The 21,667-nt window shown below is 45.3% G+C and overlaps 1 protein-coding gene and 1 pseudogene across 2 annotated transcripts in view; one reads left to right on the forward strand and one right to left on the reverse strand.

The window, feature by feature from the left end:
* Positions 1–4,036, forward strand: part of LOC134889859 (selenoprotein M-like) — a 28,956-nt pseudogene extending 24,920 nt beyond the window's left edge.
* Positions 4,037–4,776: 740 nt separating this feature from the next.
* Positions 4,777–21,667, reverse strand: part of SMTN (smoothelin) — a 291,316-nt gene continuing 274,425 nt past the window's right edge. The window contains exons 19-20 of one of the 2 annotated variants that reach the window (XM_063913409.1): positions 9,855–10,024; positions 7,902–7,991 (exon numbers count right to left, since the gene is read on the reverse strand). In XM_063913409.1, the coding sequence (XP_063769479.1) occupies positions 9,880–10,024 (145 nt within the window). In that variant the 3' untranslated portion in view covers positions 7,902–7,991; positions 9,855–9,879. Of the gene's footprint in view, positions 7,992–9,854; positions 10,025–21,667 lie in introns of both variants that reach the window. The other variant, XM_063913408.1, reaches the window with a different exon arrangement.

The following is a 21,667-nucleotide window of genomic DNA, read 5'->3' on the forward strand; positions in this document are numbered from 1 at the left end:
CCTAACGTTTTTCTATTGTACATATGAAAACAAAATGTGTTTGAGAAGCGTTGTTACAAAATAAAAAATATCAACTTAACACTGGCTGCCTAGGACTTGTTCACGTATATCAGTGGTGGTATACAGAGATGGGCAAATTTATCTCAGAGATCCACTGCCTGGAAAGGCGCACATCTGGCCAGATTCCGCAAATATCTGTTTCATAAATAACACCTACTGGAGAAAACAAGCACTCCATCCCTGTGTACAGACCTATGGTGACCAACAGTAGTTTAATGCTGGAATGCTATTTCCGCACAGTTATTAGGAAGGCTGGTCCCACAGTGATCAGGTGGCTGCCAATTATGAGGGCTTGTGTTGGGTTAATAACAGCTTTTGACACCAGCTGGAGTTCTTAAAACAAGCACAAAATAAAAACAAAAACCCTCATCCAAAGAAATCAGGAACAAGAAGTTCTGGAGAGGACAGAATTTGAGGTTTACTGTAAGCCTTGTTGTTTGGACTTGTTCACACTTTTCAGTATATACCAGGGGTTCCCCAACTCAGTCCTCAAGGCACCCCAACTGTCCAGGTTTTAAGCACTTGTGACTTAATAAGGACATCAGTCCATTTGATATAACAATCTGTGCTCAGCCATGGATATCCTTAAAACTTGGGACTGTTCGGGTGCCTTGAGAGCAGTGTTTGGAAACCACTGGTATATGTAGTTGTAGTACACTTCAGTACTTTCACACTGCTAGAAACTGCATCATTTGATATGAAACAAAAAGAACCACACGTTGCATTGCCAGTCCTCTCTGCTTTATGGAAACTAGTCCGTGTCGTTGTGCTATATCATCATCAGTGTGGCTTGTATGCTCTTACAGAAATGCAAATAAAATGTATGATGTCTCTAAGTCCTGGAGTCCCTGATTACCTTAAATCAGGCATTCCCAACCTCAATTCTCAGGCACACAGTGCAGGTTTTAGTGATATCCAGGCTTCAGCACAGGTCAATTCAAAATAACTGCGGTAATAATTAAGTCACCTGTGCTCAAGCAAGGATATCACTAAAACCTAGACTGTTTGTGTGCCTTGAGGACAGAGGTTGGGAATGCCTGGCCTTAAAATATCAAACTTAACTCAATAGGTTAAATAAAAACTCCATGAGATAATAGTCTATGTAAAACCCAAATAAGATAGCGATAAGGCGGTAGGAGATGTTTCTATATACTAGCAGACTGGCTTATTAAGAGGAAAGGACTGTGTCAATTCCTGCAGATTACATTTAATCAGCCCTTACATTGCCCAAGAACCAGTCTCCCACAGAAGGGTTAACACTGCATTACCCTGTGTGACATACAGTATCATTGTAAACATGTGTCACACATTCTATTTCAAGGCCTCTGGAGATCACTGTAAAAAACACTCCTTGGCACATTCTATTGAAAGGGTGATATTTAATTTCAGCTTCAGTATAATTCCCTTCACAAAGAAAAGATAGCTGTTTACATGTGTAAGCAGTCAGCAAAATGGTTATGTAGTCTCCACACGTTACAATAAAGTCCTGTGTCATTACAAACTGTAAAACTCACTAAAAAGTCCATCCATCCATTACATACAACTATATATATATATATATATATATATATATATATATATATATTTATTCTTTATTGCAGAGAATACCACTTAGTAGCATGAAGAGGGATGAAATCAACCAGCTACTGAAGGATTTGGGATTCTACAAGAAGGAAAGCCTGGAGTCCCCAGTGCCCGCTGAATTCCAGATGGCACCAGCAAGGAGTGTGGAAGAAAAGACACTTGATAGGGATGAGGGGAAAGAGGGCTCTAAGGAAGAGTTGTAGCAGCAGGTCACACACACTAACCCTTTGTCTGCCACAGGAGACCGATTCCAGTGATGGAAGAACATCACAGACCTCTGTGTCAGATAAAGGGCTGAGGGGAAGAACTAGTAATTAATTGTAGAATATTACACTGAAATGAATTACACCAACTTGTTATTTTCCCAAGTACTTCTTTTAATGTCAACATGCAAAATATATGGTTTCACAATGATAATAGCCACTTTAAAAGCGCAAGTAAAGTAAATTTGACATTAATATTTACATTTTAAAATTGGTTTCACTCCATGGTAATACGTTGCTTCTCTAATATCGGGGACACCCTAGACGAGAATTTGAATGATGTGCCCGATACAGATGGCTCAAAATGACACATCGGTCAAATCGTCCAGTGTGTACGCACTTTTGGGGATGATGCATGCTCCAGCACGTTGTCCGCGACATCCTACGTCGGGCCTGCATGCAGGTCCAACAGGCGACATCACTTGCAGATGCCAGCACCGCCGACGAGACCAGACTCCGCCGATATCAGAGGCTACCCACATTGTCTAGTGTGTACCCAGCTTAAGCATGCAGTGTTTGAGGGACATCTTTGCAGACTTTCTATGCAGAAATGCAGACTGTTGATTGGTTGAATTAGGGCCAGTGTTGTCAGTGACTTGAATTCTGCTTTCTCAGCTCTTCACCCATATGAAATCTAATAATGTCCTCAAAATGTGGGTGATCTTCAGCTGTTTAACCTAGTGGGAAGGTAATATATACATTTTCCCAGAGCTGAAGTGGAATATTTAGTTTATAAGTAACATGGGCAGCTGGCCAACTATTGAGAATAAAGCTATAAGATTGATAATTACATGTTACAGTAACTATCCTGGAGTTAAACAGATTAGTACATTTGTAAAACTTACAGGTGTTAACATGGTTTGCATGAATATTCACTAATGCTGGTTAGAGCTTATAGCACACAGATGGGGATGTAGTTATGTGACCGGGGGTCGGGAGACTGCCGGGCACTATACAGACGCTGGAATCCTGAGCGCTGGACAGCACGACAGTTGGCATGCCAACAGGGACTGTCCATGACACCCATAGAGTGGGAATAGAGCTGTGGCAGCGAGCCACTGAGCCCGCAAGGGGCTTCGATGCGTTCGCCACCCCCGCCGGCATTCTGGTTCCCGGGATCAGTATGGTGATCCCAAACAACGGTTTCCCAATACCAACCCCACAGATGTGCCAAGGCAGAGAGCAACATGGCATAACTTGGCTGTGTTGTTAATGGTACTATTACAGATCTTTTCAGCAAATATCCAGGGAGTAGTAAGCAATATAATACACTTGGTGTACCACCAAGCATTGGGCTGTAATAACCAGGCTCTTCTGATCAGGTTTATGTCCTAAATTTAAAAGGGCAATGATTTTACTAGCAAAACACTGCTACTAAAATCAATGCCCATTTAAAACTCAGGCATACACAATCATAAGTTCTGGGTTCTACAACTCAAAGCTTCGTAAATAAACCCCTTGGTTTTTAATATTGACCTGGCACCAACCTCTGCAGTACTTTGACTCTCTCACAACATTTGTATAGTTAGATTGTCAGAAGGTGTTCATTATCCACGGTTACAAAAAGATTCCACTCTACGGTAATGATTGTTCCTAAGCCGTTGCTCAATACTCTTTTTAGGCTTTGGTCATTGTGAGCTGTATGGAACAATGACAGATTGTAATTGACATTAATGCGTTGGGAATTTTTATTGGTACGCCATGGAGAAAAACAAGTTGGTATTTATAAATGGACTACTAAAGTGGGGAAATAGTGATAGCTAGTGCTTTGTCTGTGCCACAGAAGAATTTGATGTTCGCTACTGTATGTATACCGACTAGATCCAGGTCTCAAAATTGCCATTATACTACATTTCCCAGGATCCCCAGTCATTCCATGGCTGCGGAAGCATGGTGGGTAACGTAGTTCAACAGCTGAAGGACCAGATGAGCTGGAGGTTTAGGAACAGGGCTCTCTGAATTTATCTGATCACCTTGGTCTTGAGGGACATGAATGAAGCTCTCAGCTACAAAGCATTATGGCTGGGAACAGATGCACACAGTCCACAATGACAAAGGGAGGTCAGCTTTTGCTTAACACCTATAGAGTGCTCAAGGTTTGATAATCAATAAAAAAATATATATAACCACCCCTGCATTTTGGTTGTGTTCAAATTGATGATATATACGTTTTACATTAACACAACAGATAAGGTTAACATACAGTAAAAGAGTGGTATCCAATTACAGGTGAAAATACATCAGGCGTGAATTACTGTTTTTCGCGATTTTCCCCGATGTTTCATCCGTATTTATTTTATTATTTTTACAGGCTATCCAATTTGGTCGCCTGTAAAAAACAAAACAAAAACATTATCTCCCAAAAACACACAGGTTCAGTGAAACCTGTGTGTGGTCTCATTAGAAACAGCCCCGTTTGCGGTTTCTGGGGATTTGGTTTCGCCTGTGTGAGGCAGGTGAAACAAAATCCCTGATAAGCCCACGTGAGCCACGGCTTTATGGGGCTAATTGGATAGCCCCCTGCGGGACAAATAGCTGCGGTAATTTACCACGGCTAATTGGATTCCCCCAAAGATAGTATTTAGGAGGAAATGTATCAAAGCTTGGCAGGAAAGAGAAATAAAGTGGAGAGAGATAAATTAGAGAGATAGGTCAGCACTATCAGCTCCTGTCACTTTACAGGCCGTGTTTGAAAAATGACAGTAGCCAATTGATTGATACTTCTCTCTCTCCAAGCTTTGATAATTTCCCCCTTCGTTCTAGTACTAGAGGGGATTCACACTTCAACACACCATTGAGGATAACATAATACAGGCCGAGTGCAGATTTATGGTCTTCATGCAAATAAAAACAATGAATCTGGAGAAGATTTTAGTTAATATAACTTTATTAAAATAACAGCACACGCTGGTGTATAAAAATACTTGTACAAAATTGCTGTGTCTGTGGAGTGATCAAAGCTTTCCGGTCACAACAGGCTGAACAATACATTTTGTGGGCAGAAAGACATTTTGCATAGTTGAGAGGAGTTGCACAGATCTGCTCAGTATATGAACTTGAAGTTAAGCTAAGTGTTTATAATGGCTTCCGAGTGCTTCCTTATGGAGTAAAGAAAGGAACTCACAATTCTGACTCTCACGCTTTGCTATCACATAACATTACAAACACAAGGCTGAGCTAATCCGCAGGTTTTTAACAAATAGACACTAATGAGTAGTGTTAGGCACATCTTACTATAGAACACAAATATCCACACATGAATCTTCTAGGACATGTTCATACAAAAAGAGTAAACACATATAAATGCACAGACAAAAGAAAAGTGTTTGCACGTGTGGTGACAGATGTACAGTCTTACATACATTTATAAATGCAAAGGAGACAGACTAAAAATATATATTTTTTTTTTTTACAGAAGTGAGCTTAATGTACTTCAAGCAGTGTCAGAATACCTGAGTGATAACGTACAATGGCTGTGTAGTGTTTACTTCCGTTAGCAAAACACGTACCTACAACATACTGCCAGGGTTACCTGCAGGGGCTCAAACACACAAAACTTACATTAGAGCTAAAATAGTTTTTTTTATTACTTATTTTTTTTATATAAATACAAGCTCATCATCTCAAAATAAACTACTTTATACCAGGCAGGCAGTAGTGTCGCTAAATAGAAACAGTCCTAGCGAAAACATGGGTTCGTTATGAACTTATAGAAAAGTTTTGAAAAAGTTTAATCAATCTAAAGCGGGCTACACATTAGCTGACAAGTTAAGCAATTTGTCTGATAATGACGAGTCGTTAGGACAAAGTGTTTAAATCGTCCTAATATGTACCCACTACATCGCTCGCTAGCGGCATCGAGTGCACAATCAGCACTTGGACTCTCCTGAACATCTTTAAATATCATTGGACTGAAAATAACTGATGCAGCTCTGCAATGTGTTAACATGTAGCACGAGCCAAGTCTTACATATGCAAAGTAGAACAGGAACGTGGATGACGTTGTGTAGAAAAATTGCTAACATTTTCATTGTATAGCACAGATTATTTATACAAGACGACAGGCGCTCTCCATGTAAAGACAGTCAGAATAGCCCTACAAACAGACGGAGCTTAGGGATCCGATGAGGCAGGTTTTCCAATTATATCATGCAAGATTTAAGAAATATAAACTATAGTTTCAATAAGGTGTATGGTGGTCACAGAAACAACATTACAGGAAAAATACTATATTAGTCTTTCCTATATAATAAAACAATGAATCTTAAAAAGGTTCTTCTATAAAATGGGAGATCCCAATAAAAAAGGCTAACACTGTAAAATAAAGTAAAGGCTTGTTAATTTATATTCTAGGAAAAAAGGTAAAACTGCATAAAATCCAAGTGGCAAAACGTATTCCATGCAATTTTACGCATTGTTTTTTTCCCCTTTAAAAATACACATTTTAGCAGAGACAAAGTAGTGGGATGACACCATTGATCCTGTCTGTAATGTGCCTTGTCAGCACCGGTTAGCAGTTGATAATTTACACCTATCGGCTGTTGGTGAGCTTAAGTGCCAAGCCACAATATCTAAAAATTCAATTTAAGACATTATGCCCACAAATGTAGAATGCTGCATGCCTGTGTTTTCACTGGGTGGTAATGGACGCATACTGTAGCGGTGGTCTGGGAAACAGAATATTCATTTTGGTACCTTCCAAAATACCAGTGTCGGCCACCAAAACATGGCAGGATAGAGCTATTGGTCAAAAAGGTCTATTTAAAAAATGTTTCCAGGCTCCAAGAGGAGCTAGGCAGCGAGGAACCAATCCTGAGCTCTCCATTGTAAATCCAACCTAGAGCGGAAATGGCTGGACAGGCATCAGAGAAAAAAGCTAGGCAAAGCAATTTTCCTGATGGCAGGTAAAACTGTACCTGAACAGTTCTATATACTATCCCAGTAGTTGTTTAACAACCACTTATAACATGTATAGCAAACACAGGATTGAATTCCAACACTAGATTTAACAATGTTTAGGTTTTCAGGTTTGGAAATGCTTCACTCTCCAACATTCGGGATACATCCTATAACTGCATTCCTTAATACTGCTATATATTAAGGGTAAACCAGTATGGAAGAACAATATGCGTAATCAATTTCCTTATGTACAAAGTTCAACAAATTATTCATGGATAAATACATATGTCTGTTTAACCTACCAATGTGCTTGAATTATGGACAAAAGTAAATTCAGACTATTTTAACGTACTGTATAGGCCACTACTATTGTCACATGCCACAATGAGGCACATTCACAAGCCATGGCAACCGTGATCTGTGCTCTACTAGCACCAAATCTGTATTTCCAGATTAAGCAGCATTTGGTGATAAGGGATTTCTGTCCTGTGAAAAGAACACACAAAAGTTACACTGGATCTCGTCTAAGTCTTGCTCACCTGAGTGCCGTTATTGCTTTCCTATTTGTTTCACATTGACAGCCAATGAGTGTGTAAAATGATGTATGGAGAGTTATGTAGCTGTTCTAAAGCTTGTGGCTGTGATAAAGGCCCAGCGCTTGCCGTGTGCTATATTTATATATATTTATTTTAATAATATTACCTAAATATATTAATTCTGTGGGAAGGGAATAGGTATTTGAGGCAGTGGCAGGTCCCCACTAGCACAGCACTAGACAGCTAACCAAAGAGCTTGCACTGCAGTCTTACAAGACTCTGGTCACATACAGGCTAAGAGGAGGAAGCACCCAAATAAGCTAAATCAAGTGTGCAATCAGGGGCTCCACGCAGCCTGCTGTCAGCACAATGTAAACCCATAAAAAGTGTCTCTAGTGATCATGGGGTTAACTGTGAAGCTGGGATCTACTGCAGTGGCATTAGCCGCATGGTGATGGTGCTGTGCCAGGAGAAGTCAAGGGGGATAAGGGGGCTCTCTTAAAATTCCTTCTTGCGTAGACGCATCTCATGCCGCCTGAGATGGTTGTATAAGGACTGGACGTATGTGAAAACACACTTGGAGTCTGGCCTCTTTCCCATAATCATCATGTCCTCAACCTCCACCAGGGGGACACAGTCCACAAGGTACCTACCAAGAGAGGAACATCCATTGAGAGATTACCCAGTATTTAAAGCAGCTCAGGAAGGAATGAAGACAGAATGCGACATGTGGGAAATCCAGGAAATAAAGGCAAGTGAGAAAAGGACAGGAAAAGAAAAGAAAAGAAGAGCAGCACAGTAAGTGAAAAGAAGGGATGAGAGAGAGCAGAATAAAAAAAAAAAAAAAAAAAAAAAAAAAAAGACTTTTCATAGGAATTCTGCTGAAACATTGGTAAAAATACCGTGCATTGCCCAATCTGCTGTATGCAATGATAGTACATCTCACATAATCACCATATCTTATGCCCCAGTTCCATAAAAGTATGATCTTTCCTATTTAGAAGTAGTGTTTGTGATTGGTGTAACCTTCCATGAATACTCTGTACAACCTGAGCACATTGTATTCTGCAGAGAGCTGCATGTCTCTGATTGGAAGCAGCAAGTGAAAGAAGGCACCAACGTCTAACCTGCAGAAAACTCACTTAGAATTACACATTAAGAGAAAAACAAAATGCCAATTTAAAAAATAAAATAAAGGAAAGTCGTGAGAATGTTTTTTTTCCTGTTTAAATTAAGTAGACGTATTCATAATATAGAAGACATGCTGGCACGAGTACCCAACATTAGGGACACTGTTATATAACTTGACCTTTGCCTAGGTACAGATATACAAGTTCTGTGACTCATAATTTCCATCATTTGGTTTATGTATCTCCAGAGAGTTTCCCCTCTCTTCGCACCATATAAGTGCATGCCCAGTGTCCTGGATTTAACACTCTCCCTGCATGAGAGCTGCCTCATGTATTTTTAAGCAATAAGCTGAAAGTAAGGGAGAGTAAAAATATTATACCAGCTAAGTAGCTGTACGGAGATCTCACTCTAAATGGCTTGCTGGTTGCCTTCAGCACAGATTGTGGTTTGGATAAATCAAATCATGTATACTCATTAAGCAGGGACCTAGATGAGATCTAGAATTAGGACTACTACTGTATAAAGTACTGTTGGGATTGGTTCAGTTAGGAATGGCATTCCATATGGATTCACTTCCATTATCACGACAGATCAGGCTAATGACAATAATGAGAAAAAAAAAAAGGAGGAGGAGGAGCGGACAAGTGAAAGCAAGCAGGCATATTGGCCCAGATTTATCAAGCCTTGACGAGAGTGATACACAGCACGATGATAAAGTACCAACCAATCAGCTGCTCTGTATACTTTTATAGCATGCAAATTAATTCTGATTGGTTGCCATGGACAACTTCTCCACTGGCTCACTTCTCCACACATTTACCCCACAGCCTGTAACATGGCAGTTAGGAGCTGCTTGGTAATTTATCACCATGCAGTTTATCACCACCCCAAGGCTTGATATATCTGGGACCATTGTATGGTGAGGATCAAAACCATGCCGTAAAATACATTACAATTATGTCAGAACAACATTTCATCCTCATTCTGACACATTCTTAAGAAAAAATACAATCATTTTATCAATATAACATTTGTTTTAACCTCTAAAACCAATATAAAATAGTCACATTATGAGGACATTAAGCCTTATTTTATGATAACAGTTTATACAATGACTTAACACTTCAGCCCCCAAGCATGATCTCTGAAAGGTGACATTTGCTACATGATAGAGATCCGCTGGAAACCCTCATGGCTGAATCTAGTAAAGCAGAACAGTTTGGATTATGACACTAAGCTGCTCAGCTGTATCCCCTGAGCACAATCATGTTAGCCACTTCTCAACTCCCAGTGTTATCCATTCATTAACTCAAGCATGTAGCATGCATACTTTGCTTAAAGTTCAAACTGCTTCCCAGGAACTGTTAAATGTCATTCTCACCATTAGGTCTAGGTCGGAAAAAGTCCTAGGACTTTTTGGTTTTTACCATCCCCTTCTGCACCAGGCAGCGGTAGAACTCCTGGATGTACGTGTAAACACACTTCCAGTCCGGTTCTCGCATGCGGACCATATCCTCTGCGTCTAGTAACTGCGGACAGTCAGCGTGCTTCCTATGGGTGAACAGATGAGAGGAGGTGGAAAGACAGAGGGGGAACCAGTGAACACAGCCCGGTGGAGGGAGAGAGAAAAAGGAGAGACAAGAGAGACATTCATCAGTGGTTTAAACATTCTGGTGCCATAACCATGAACATACCCATGCTGGGAGTGTATAAGAATTGAGGTGCATGGTTGGGGAGAACACAAATCCATTGGGGTAACAAACAATAGTCTTTGGTCAATAACATGGGGTGTGGTTGTGGCTGGTGGGAAAGTGGTAGGATGGGGAAACAATCCATGAGAGGTGCAACAAAGCCAGACAGGAAAGAGGTGGCACAGATTCATTGGGAATCTGAGTATGTGCAGCATGAGATGTGTGACTGTGTAATAGGTGGCTTCCCCTGACACGTCCTCACGTCTCATGACATGTCTACATTCTACAAGAAGCAGCACAGCTGCGGCACAGGAAGAACAGCATTTACTTTTCCTAAAGGGCAATGGAAACTTCACCTTCCAACGTTTATTTTATGCTAGAAGGTGCGTCTTCACCTTAGGTTTTGCATTCAGTGGGGATTAAAGCAAGTGAATATGAAAATACACAGTGCATCCCCTTCAAACCTAAGTAGACCACAGAAAACCAATTTTCCATCCCTATCTCACAAAGTAGTTCTGAGTGATCTATATTCAGGCGCTAATTCACAATGATATTAAACCTTTTGGTCACAAACGTGTCTGCATTTTTTAAATCACAACAGTGTTCTCAATCTCTGGACTGCCAGTGAAGACTGTAAATTAAGGGCCCCGTACATCTGCAATGGATTGTTGCAAATCCCTGATGCCCTGACACCTGGGTCAGTAGAATGTTGTAATTAGACACATTGGATTTCTTAGATTTTCCGATCATGTCTGAAAAAAAATGAATGGGATTAGGGTGGCCCATCCCGGGATCAGCGGGATCCTGCACCTTGTTCCCGGGGACATCTCCAGTGCGCATGCGCAAATTACTCTGAAATGGCCGCAGCAGACATTTTCCGAGTGATCTCTGTCCACAGTGCAGCACTGGGCCATCAATGTTATTTATTTTAAACCTGTAGTATCATGGCCCCGGCTAAGTCCTAACACAACACCACATGAATAAAAACATTCATGGCCCATCACAGGCCCACAGGAAAAAAATAAGAATTTACTTACCGATAATTCTATTTCTCGTAGTCCGTAGTGGATGCTGGGGACTACGTCAGGACCATGGGGAATAGCGGCTCCGCAGGAGACAGGGCACAAAAATAAAGCTTTAGGATTAGGTGGTGTGTACTGGCTCCTCCCCCTATGACCCTCCTCCAAGCCTCAGTTAGGATACTGTGCCCGGACGAGCGTACACAATAAGGAAGGATATTGAATCCCGGGTAAGACTCATACCAGCCACACCAATCACACCGTATAACTTGTGATCTGAACCCAGTTAACAGTATGACAAACGTAGGAGCCTCTGAACAGACGGCTCACAACAATAACAACCCGAATTTGTTTGTAACAATAACTATGTACAAGTATTGCAGACAATCCGCACTTGGGATGGGCGCCCAGCATCCACTACGGACTACGAGAAATAGAATTATCGGTAAGTAAATTCTTATTTTCTCTAACGTCCTAAGTGGATGCTGGGGACTCCGTCAGGACCATGGGGATTATACCAAAGCTCCCAAACGGGCGGGAGAGTGCGGATGACTCTGCAGCACCGAATGAGAGAACTCCAGGTCCTCCTCAGCCAGGGTATCAAATTTGTAGAATTTTGCAAACGTGTTTGCCCCTGACCAAGTAGCAGCTCGGCAGAGTTGTAATGCCGAGACCCCCCGGGCAGCCGCCCAGGATGAGCCCACTTTCCTTGTGGAATGGGCCTTGACAGATTTAGGTTGTGGCAAGCCTGCCACAGAATGTGCAAGTTGAATTGTGCTACAAATCCAACGAGCAATCGTCTGCTTAGAAGCAGGAGCACCCATCTTGTTGGGTGCATACAATATAAACAGTGAGTCAGACTTTCTGACTCCCGCCATTCTTGAAATATATATTTTCAATGCCCGGACCACGTCCAACAACTTGGAATCCTCCAAATCGTTAGTAGCCGCAGGCACCACAATAGGCTGGTTCAGGTGAAACGCTGACACCACCTTAGGCAGAAAATGAGGACGCGTCCGCAGTTCTGCCCTGTCCGTATGGAAAATCAGATATGGGCTCTTATATGATAAAGCCGCCAATTCTGATACTCTCCTGGCTGAAGCCAGGGCCAGTAGCATGGTTACTTTCCATGTAAGATACTTCAACTCCACCGATTTGAGCGGCTCAAACCAATGGGATTTGAGAAAATCCAAGACTACATTAAGATCCCACGGTGCCACTGGGGGCACAACCGGGGGCTGTATATGTAGTACTCCTTTTACAAAAGTCTGGACTTCAGGAACTGAAGCCAATTCTTTCTGGAAGAAAATCGACAGGGCCGAAATTTGAACCTTAATGGACCCCAATTTGAGGCCCATAGACAATCCTGTTTGCAGGAAATGTAGGAATCGACCCAGTTGAAATTCCTCCGTGGGGGCCTTCCTGGCCTCACACCACGCAACATATTTCCTCCAAATGCGGTGATAATGTTGTGCAGTCACCTCCTTCCTGGCTTTTACCAGTGTAGGAATGACCTCTTCCGGAATGCCTTTTTCCCTTAGAATTCGGCGTTCAACCGCCATGCCGTCAAACGCAGCCGCGGTAAGTCTTGGAATAGACACGGTCCCTGCTGAAGCAGGTCCCGTCTTAGAGGTAGAGGCCACGGATCCTCCGTGAGCATCTCTTGAAGTTCCGGGTACCAAGTTCTTCTTGGCCAATCCGGAGCCACTAGTATCCTTCTTACTCCCTTTTGCCGTATAATTCTCAGTACTTTTGGTATGAGAGGCAGAGGAGGGAACACATACACTGACTGGAACACCCACAGTGTTACCAGAGCGTCCACAGCTATTGCCTGAGGGTCTCTTGACCTGGCGCAATACCTGTCCAGTTTTTTGTTGAGGCGGGACGCCATCATATCCACCATTGGTTTTTCCCAACGGTTCACAATCATGTGGAAGACTTCTGGATGAAGTCCCCACTCTCCCGGGTGTAGATCGTGTCTGCTGAGGAAGTCTGCTTCCCAGTTGTCCACTCCCGGAATGAATACTGCTGACAGTGCTATCACATGATCTTCCGCCCAGCGAAGAATCCTTGCAGCTTCTGCCATTGCTGTCCTGCTTCTTGTGCCGCCCTGTCTGTTTACGTGGGCGACTGCCGTGATGTTGTCCGACTGGATCAACACCGGCTGACCCTGAAGCAGGGGTTTTGCCAGACTTAGAGCATTGTAAATCGCTCTTAGCTCCAGTATATTTATGTGAAGAGACATCTCCAGGCTTGACCATACTCCCTGGAAGTTTCTTCCCTGTGTGACCGCTCCCCAGCCTCTCAGACTGGCATCCGTGGTCACCAGGACCCAGTCCTGTATGCCGAATCTGCGGCCCTCTAACAGATGAGCACTCTGCAACCACCACAGAAGAGACACCCTTGTCCGTGGCGATAAGGTTATCCGCAGCGATAAGGTTATCCGCTGATGCATCTGCAGATGTGATCCGGACCATTTGTCCAGCAGATCCCACTGAAAAGTTCGTGCGTGGAATCTGCCGAATGGAATCGCTTCGTAAGAAGCCACCATCTTTCCCAGGACTCTTGTGCATTGATGCACAGACACTTTCCCTGGTTTTAGGAGGTTCCTGACAAGTTCGGATAACTCCCTGGCTTTCTCCTCCGGAAGAAACACCTTTTTCTGAACCGTGTCCAGAATCATTCCCAGGAACAGCAGACGTGTCGTCGGGGTCAACTGAGATTTTGGAAAATTCAGAATCCACCCGTGTTGTTGCAGCACTAGTCGGGTTAGTGCTACTCCGTCCTCCAGCTGTTCTCTGGACCTTGCCCTTATCAGGAGATCGTCCAAGTAAGGGATAATTAATACGCCTCTTCTTCGCAGAAGAATCATCATTTCGGCCATTACCTTGGTAAAGACCCGAGGTGCCGTGGACAAACCAAACGGCAGCATCTGAAACTGATAATGACAGTTTTGCACCACGAACCTGAGGTACCCTTGATGTGAAGGGCAAATTGGGACATGCAGGTAAGCATCCTTTATGTCCAGGGACACCATAAAGTCCCCTTCTTCCAGATTCGCTATCACTGCTCTGAGTGACTCCATCTTGAACTTGAATTTTTGTATGTACAGGTTCAAAGATTTCAGATTTAGAATAGGTCTTACCGAGCCGTCCGGCTTCGGTACCACAAATAGCGTGGAGTAATACCCCTTTCCCTGTTGTAGGAGGGGTACCTTGACTATCACCTGCTGAGAAAACAGCTTGTGAATGGCTTCCAATACCGTCGCCCTGTCTGAGGGAGACGTTGGCAAAGCAGACTTTAGGAACCTGCGAGGGGGAGACTTCTCGAATTCCAACCTGTAACCCTGAGATACTACCTGCAGGATCCAGGGGTCCACCTGTGAGCAAGCCCACTGTGCGCTGAAATTCTTGAGTCGACCCCCCACCGCTCCTGAGTCCGCTTGTAAGGCCCCAGCGTCATGCTGAGGGCTTTGCAGAACCCGGAGAGGGCTTCTGTTCCTGGGCAGGGGCTGCTTGCTGCCCTCTCTTACCCCTTCCTCTGCCCCGAGGCAGATATGACTGTCCTTTTGTCCGCTTGTTCTTATAGGACCGAAAGGACTGCGGCTGAAAAGACGGTGTCTTTTTCTGTTGGGAGGGGGTCTGAGGTAAAAAGGTGGATTTTCCGGCAGTTGCCGTGGCCACCAGATCCGATAGACCGACGCCAAATAATTCCTCCCCTTTATACGGCAATACTTCCATATGTCGTTTGGAATCCGCATCACCTGACCACTGTCGCGTCCATAAACTCCTTCTGGCAGATATGGACATCGCATTTACTCTCGATGCCAGAGTGCAAATATCTCTGAGCATCTCGCATATAAAGGAAAGCATCCTTTAATTGCTCTATAGTCAATAAAATACTGTCCCTATCCAGGGTATCAATATTTTCAGTCAGGGAATCCAACCAGACGACCCCAGCACTGCACATCCAGGCTGAGGCGATGGCTGGTCGCAGTATAACACCAGTATGTGTGTATATACTTTTTAGGGTAGTTTCCAGTCTCCTATCAGCTGGATCCCTGAGGGCGGCCGTATCAGGAGACGGTAACGCCACTTGTTTTGATAAGCGTGTGAGCGCCTTATCCACCCTAGGGGGTGTTTCCCAGCGCGCCCTAACCTCTGGCGGGAAAGGGTATAATGCTAATAACTTTTTTGAAATTAGCACTTTTCTATCTGGGTTAACCCACGCTTCATCACATACATCATTTAATTCCTCTGATTCAGGAAAAACTACAGGTAGTTTTTTCACCCCCCACATAATACCCCTTTTTGTGGTACTTGCAGTATCAGAGATATGCAAAGCCTCCTTCATTGCCGTGATCATATAACGTGTGGCCCTACTTGAAAATACGTTTGTTTCATCACCGTCGACACTAGATTCAGTGTCTGTGTCTGGGTCTGTGTCGACCGACTGAGGTAAAGGGCGCTTTACAGCCCCTGACGGTGTCGGAGACGCCTGGGCAGGTACTAACTGGTTTGCCGGCCGTCTCATGTCGTCAACTGATTTTTGTAATGTGCTGACATTATCACGTAATTCCATAAACAAAGCCATCCATTCCGGTGTCGACTCCCTGGGGGGTGACATCACCATTATCGGCAATTGCTCTGCCTCCACACCAACATCGTCCTCATACATGTCGACACACACGTACCGACACACAGCAGACACACAGGGAATGCTCTTATCGAAGACAGGACCCCACTAGCCCTTTGGGGAGACAGAGGGAGAGTTTGCCAGCACACACCCAAGCGCTATAATATATATGGGAACAACCTTATATAAGTGTTGTTCCTTATAGCAGCTTAAATATATCAAAATATCGCCAAAAAATGCCCCCCCTCTCTGTTTTACCCTGTTTCTGTAGTGCAGTGCAGGGGAGAGTCCTGGGAGCCTTCCTCACAGCGGAGCTGAGCAGGAAAATGGCGCTGTGTGCTGAGGAGAATAAGCCCCGCCCCCTAATTCGGCGGGCTTTTCTCCCGGAGTTTTAGATATCTGGCATGGGTTAAATACATACATATAGCCTCAATGGCTATATGTGATGTATTCTTTTGCCATAAAGGTATTAAATATTGCTGCCCAGGGCGCCCCCAGCAGCGCCCTGCACCCTCCGTGACCGCTTGGTGTGAAGTGTGTGACAACAATGGCGCACAGCTGCAGTGCTGTGCGCTACCTTCATGAAGACTGAAGAGCCTTCTGCCGCCTGTTTCCGGACCTTCAATCTTCAGCATCTGTAAGGGGGGTCGGCGGCGCGGCTCCGGGACGAACCCCAGGGTGAGACCTGTGTTCCGACTCCCTCTGGAGCTAATGGTGTCCAGTAGCCTAAGAATCCAATCCATCCTGCACGCAAGTGAGTTGAAATTCTCTCCCCTAAGTCCCTCGATGCAGTGAGCCTGTTGCCAGCAGGACTCACTGAAAATAAAAAACCTAAAAACTTTTTCTAAGCAGCTCTTTAGGAGAGCCACCTAGATTGCACCCTGCTCGGACGGGCACAAAAACCTAACTGAGGCTTGGAGGAGGGTCATAGGGGGAGGAGCCAGTACACACCACCTAATCCTAAAGCTTTATTTTTGTGCCCTGTCTCCTGCGGAGCCGCTATTCCCCATGGTCCTGACGGAGTCCCCAGCATCCACTTAGGACGTTAGAGAAATAAGAATTTACTCACCGGTAATTCTATTTCTCGTAGTCCGTAGTGGATGCTGGGAACTCCGTAAGGACAATGGGGAATAGACGGGCTCCGCAGGAGACTGGGCACTCTAAGAAAGAATTAGGACTACTGGTGTGCACTGGCTCCTCCCTCTATGCCCCTCCTCCAAACCTCAGTTAGGGAAACTGTGCCCGGAAGAGCTGACACAATAAGGAAAGGATTTGGAATCTCGGGTAAGACTCATACCAGCCACACCAATCACACCGTACAACTCGTGATACTATACCCAGTTAACAGTATGAATAACAACTGAGCCTCACGAACAGATGGCTCATAACAATAACCCTTTAGTTTGGCAATAACTATATACAAGTATTGCAGACAATCCGCACTTGGGATGGGCGCCCAGCATCCACTACGGACTACAAGAAATAGAATTACCGGTGAGTAAATTCTTATTTTCTCTGACGTCCTAGTGGATGCTGGGAACTCCATAAGGACAATGGGGATTATACCAAAGCTCCCAAACGGGCGGGAGTGTGCGGATGACTCTGCAGCACCGAATGAGCAAACTCAAGGTCCTCCTCAGCCAGGGTATCAAACTTGTAGAATTTTGCAAACGTGTTTGATCCCGACCAAGTAGCAGCTCGGCAAAGTTGTAAAGCCGAGACCCCCCGGGCAGCCGCCCAAGAAGAGCCCACCTTCCTCGTGGAATGGGCTTTGACTGATTTAGGATGCGGCAGTCCAGCCGCAGAATGTGCAAGTTGAATCGTGGAGCAGATCCAGCGAGCAACAGTCTGCTTAGAAGCAGGAGCACCCAACTTGTTGGGTGCATGCAGGATAAACAGCGAGTCAGTCTTTCTGACTCTAGCCGTCCTGGAAACATAGATTTTCAGGGCCCGGACTATGTCCAGCAACTTGGAAGCCTCCAAGTCCCGAGTAGCCGCAGGCACCACAATAGGTTGGTTCAAATGAAACGCTGATACCACCTTAGGGAGGAATTGGGGACGCGTCCTCAATTCTGCTCTGTCCATATGGAAGATCAGATAGGGGCTTTTACAGGACAAAGCCGCCAATTCTGACACCCGCCTAGCCGAAGCCAAGGCCAAAAGCATGACCACTTTCCACGTGAGATATTTTAATTCCACGGTCTGAAGTGGCTCAAACCAATGTGATTTTAGGAAATCCAACACAACGTTGAGATCCCAAGGTGCCACTGGGGGCACAAAAGGGGGCTGAATATGCAGCACTCCCTTAACAAACGTCTGAACTTCAGGCAGTGAAGCCAGTTCTTTTTGAAAAAAAATAGACAGGGCTGAAATCTGGACTTTAATGGATCCCAATTTTAGGCCCATAGTCACTCCTGACTGTAGGAAGTGAAGAAATCGACCCAGCTGAAATTCTCCTGTGGGGGCCTTCATAGCCTCACACCAAGCAACATATTTTCGCCATATGCGGTGATAATGCTTTGCTGTCACATCTTTCCTAGCTTTTATCAGCGTAGGAATGACTTCAACCGGAATGCCCTTTTCCATCAGGATCCGGCGTTCAACCGCCATGCCGTCAAACGCAGCCGCGGTAAGTCTTGGAACAGACAGGGCCCCTGCTGTAGCAGGTCCAGTCTGAGAGGCAGAGGCCAAGGGTCCTCTGAGATCATTTCTTGTAGTTCCGGGTACCAAGTCCTTCTTGGCCAATCCGGAACGATGAGTATAGTTCCTACTCCTCTTTATTATCCTCAGCACCTTTGGTATGAGAGGAAGAGGAGGGAACACATAAACCGACTGGTACACCCACGGTGTCACTAGAGCGTCCACAGCTATCGCCTGAGGGTCCCTTGACCTGGCGCAATATCTTTTTAGCTTTTTGTTTAGGCGGGACGCCATCATGTCCACCTGTGGCCTTTCCCATCGGTTTACAATCAGTTGGAAGACTTCTGGATGAAGTCCCCACTCTCCCGGGTGGAGGTCGTGCCTGCTGAGGAAGTCTGCTTCCCAGTTGTCCACTCCCGGAATGAACACTGCTGACAGTGCTATCACGTGATTTTCCGCCCATCGGAGAATCCTTGTGGCTTCTGCCATCGCCATCCTGCTTCTTGTGCCGCCCTGTCGGTTTACATGGGCGACCGCCGTGATGTTATCTGACTGAATCAGCAACGGCTGGTTTTGAAGCAGGGGTCTTGCCTGACTTAAGGCATTGTAAATGGCCCTGAGTTCCAGAATATTTATGTGTAGGGAAGCCTCCTGACTCTACCATTGTCCTTGGAAGTTTCTTCCCTGCGTGACTGCCCCCCAACCTCTGAGGATTGCATCCGTGGTCACCAGGACCCAGTCCTGTATGCCGAATCTGCGGCCCTCTAGAAGATGAGCACTCTGCAGCCACCACAGCAGAGACACCCTGGCCCTCGGGGACAGGGTGATCAGCCGATGCATCTGAAGATGCGATCCGGACCACTTGTCTAACAGATCCCACTGAAAGATCCTTGCATGGAACCTGCCGAATGGAATTGCTTCGTAAGAAGCTACCATCTTGACAAGGACTCGCGTGCAGTGATGCACAGACACCTGTTTTGGTTTCAGGAGGTCTCTGACCAGAGATGACAACTCTTTGGCCTTCTCCTCCGGGAGAAACACCTTCTTCTGTTCTGTGTCCAGAATCATACCCAGGAACAGCAGACGCGTCGTAGGAACCAGCTGCGACTTTGGAATATTCAGAATCCAGCCGTGCTGTTGTAGCACTTCCTGAGATAGTGCTACTCCAACCAACAACTGCTCCCTGGACCTCGCCTTTATAAAGAGATCGTCCAAGTATGGGATAATTATAACTCCCTTCTTTCGAAGGAGTATCATCATTTCGGCCATTACCTTGGTAAATACCCTCGGTGCCGTGGACAGACCAAACGGCAACGTCTGGAATTGGTAATGGCAGTCTTGTACCACAAAACGGAGGTACACCTGGTGAGGTGGGTAAATGGGGACATGCAGGTAAGCATCCTTGATGTCCAGTGATACCATGTAATCCCCTTCTTCCAGGCTTGCAATAACCGCCCTGAGCGATTCCATTTTGAACTTGAACCTTCTTATATAAGTGTTCAAGGATTTCAAATTTAGAATGGTCTCACCGAACAGTCTGGTTTCGGTACCACAAACATTGTGGAGTAGTAACCCCGTCCCTGTTGAAGGAGGGGAACTTTTATTATCACCTGCTGGGGGTACAGCTTGTGAATTGCCGCCAGCACTACCTCCCTGTCCGGGGGAGTAGCTGGCAAGGCTGATTTGAGGTAACGGCGAGGGGGAGACGTCTCGAATTCCAGCTTGTACCCCTGAGATACCACTTGTAGAACCCAGGGATCCACCTGTGAGCGAACCCACCGGTCGCTGAAGTTCCGGAGACGGGCCCCCACCGCACCTGGCTCCACCAGTGGAGCCCCAGCGTCATGCGGTGGATTTAGTGGAAGCAGGGGAGGATTTCTGTTCTTGGGAACTGGCTGTATGGTGCAGCTTTTTCCCTCTACCCCTGCCTCTGGGCAGAAAGGACGCGCCTTTAACCCGCTTGCCTTTCTGGGGCCGAAAGGACTGTACCTGATAATACGGTGCTTTCTTTGGCTGTGAGGGAACCTGGGGTAAAAATGTCGACTTCCCAGCTGTCGCTGTGGAAACGAGGTCCGAGAGACCATCCCCAAACAATTCCATGCTGAAGCAATAGCAGGTCTCAGTATAGTACCTGAGTGTGTATATACAGACTTCAGGATAGCCTCCTGCTTTCTATCCGCAGGCTCCTTTAAGGCGGCCGTATCCTGAGACGGTAGTGCCACCTTTTTTGACAAGCGTGTGAGCGCTTTATCCACCCTCGGGGATGGATCCCAACGTACCTTGTCCTCTGGCGGGAAAGGGTACGCCATTAGTAACTTTTTAGAAATCACTAGTTTATCAGGGGAAGCCCACGCTTCTTCACACACTTCATTTAACTCATCTGAAGGGGGAAAAACCACTGGCTGCTTTTTCTCCCCAAACATAATACCCTTTTTAGTGGTACCTGGGTTAATGTCAGAAATGTGCAACACATTTTTCATTGCCGTAATCATGCAACGGATGGCCCTAGTGGAATGTACATTAGTCTCGTCGTCGTCGACATTGGAGTCAGACTCCGTGTCGACATCTGTGTCTGCCATCTGAGCTAGCGGGCGTTTGAGCCCCTGATGGCCTTTGAGACGCCTGGGCAGGCACTGGCTGAGAAGCCGGCTGTCCCACAGCTGTTATGTCATCGAACCTTTTATGTAAGGAGTTGACACTGTCGGTTAATACCTTCCACATATCCATCCACTCTGGTGTCGACCCCGCAGGGGGTGACATCACATTTATCGGCACATGCTCCGCCTCCTCATCAAACATGTCGACACAGCCGTACCGACACACCGCACACACACAGGGAATGCTCTGACTGAGGACAGGACCCCACAAAGTCCTTTGGGGAGACAGAGTATGCCAGCACACACCACAGCGCTATATAAACAGGGATTTACACTACACAAAGTGATTTTCCCTATAGCAGCTATAATATACAGTTTTGCACCTAAATTTAGTGCCCCCCCCTCTCTTTTTTACCCTATTGAGCCTGGAAACTGCAGGGGAGAGCCTGGGGAGCGTCCTTCCAGCGGAGCTGTGAAGAGGAAATGGCGCCAGTGTGCTGAGGGAGATAGCCCCGCCCCTTTTTCGGCGGGCTTCTCCCGCTCTTTTATTAATATTATGGCAGGGGATTTTTACACATATATAGTTTATTAGACTATATTATGTGTTTTTTT

The sequence above is a fragment of the Pseudophryne corroboree genome, chromosome 1 (assembly GCF_028390025.1).
Source record: "Pseudophryne corroboree isolate aPseCor3 chromosome 1, aPseCor3.hap2, whole genome shotgun sequence".
Classification (NCBI taxonomy): Eukaryota; Metazoa; Chordata; class Amphibia; order Anura; family Myobatrachidae; genus Pseudophryne; species Pseudophryne corroboree.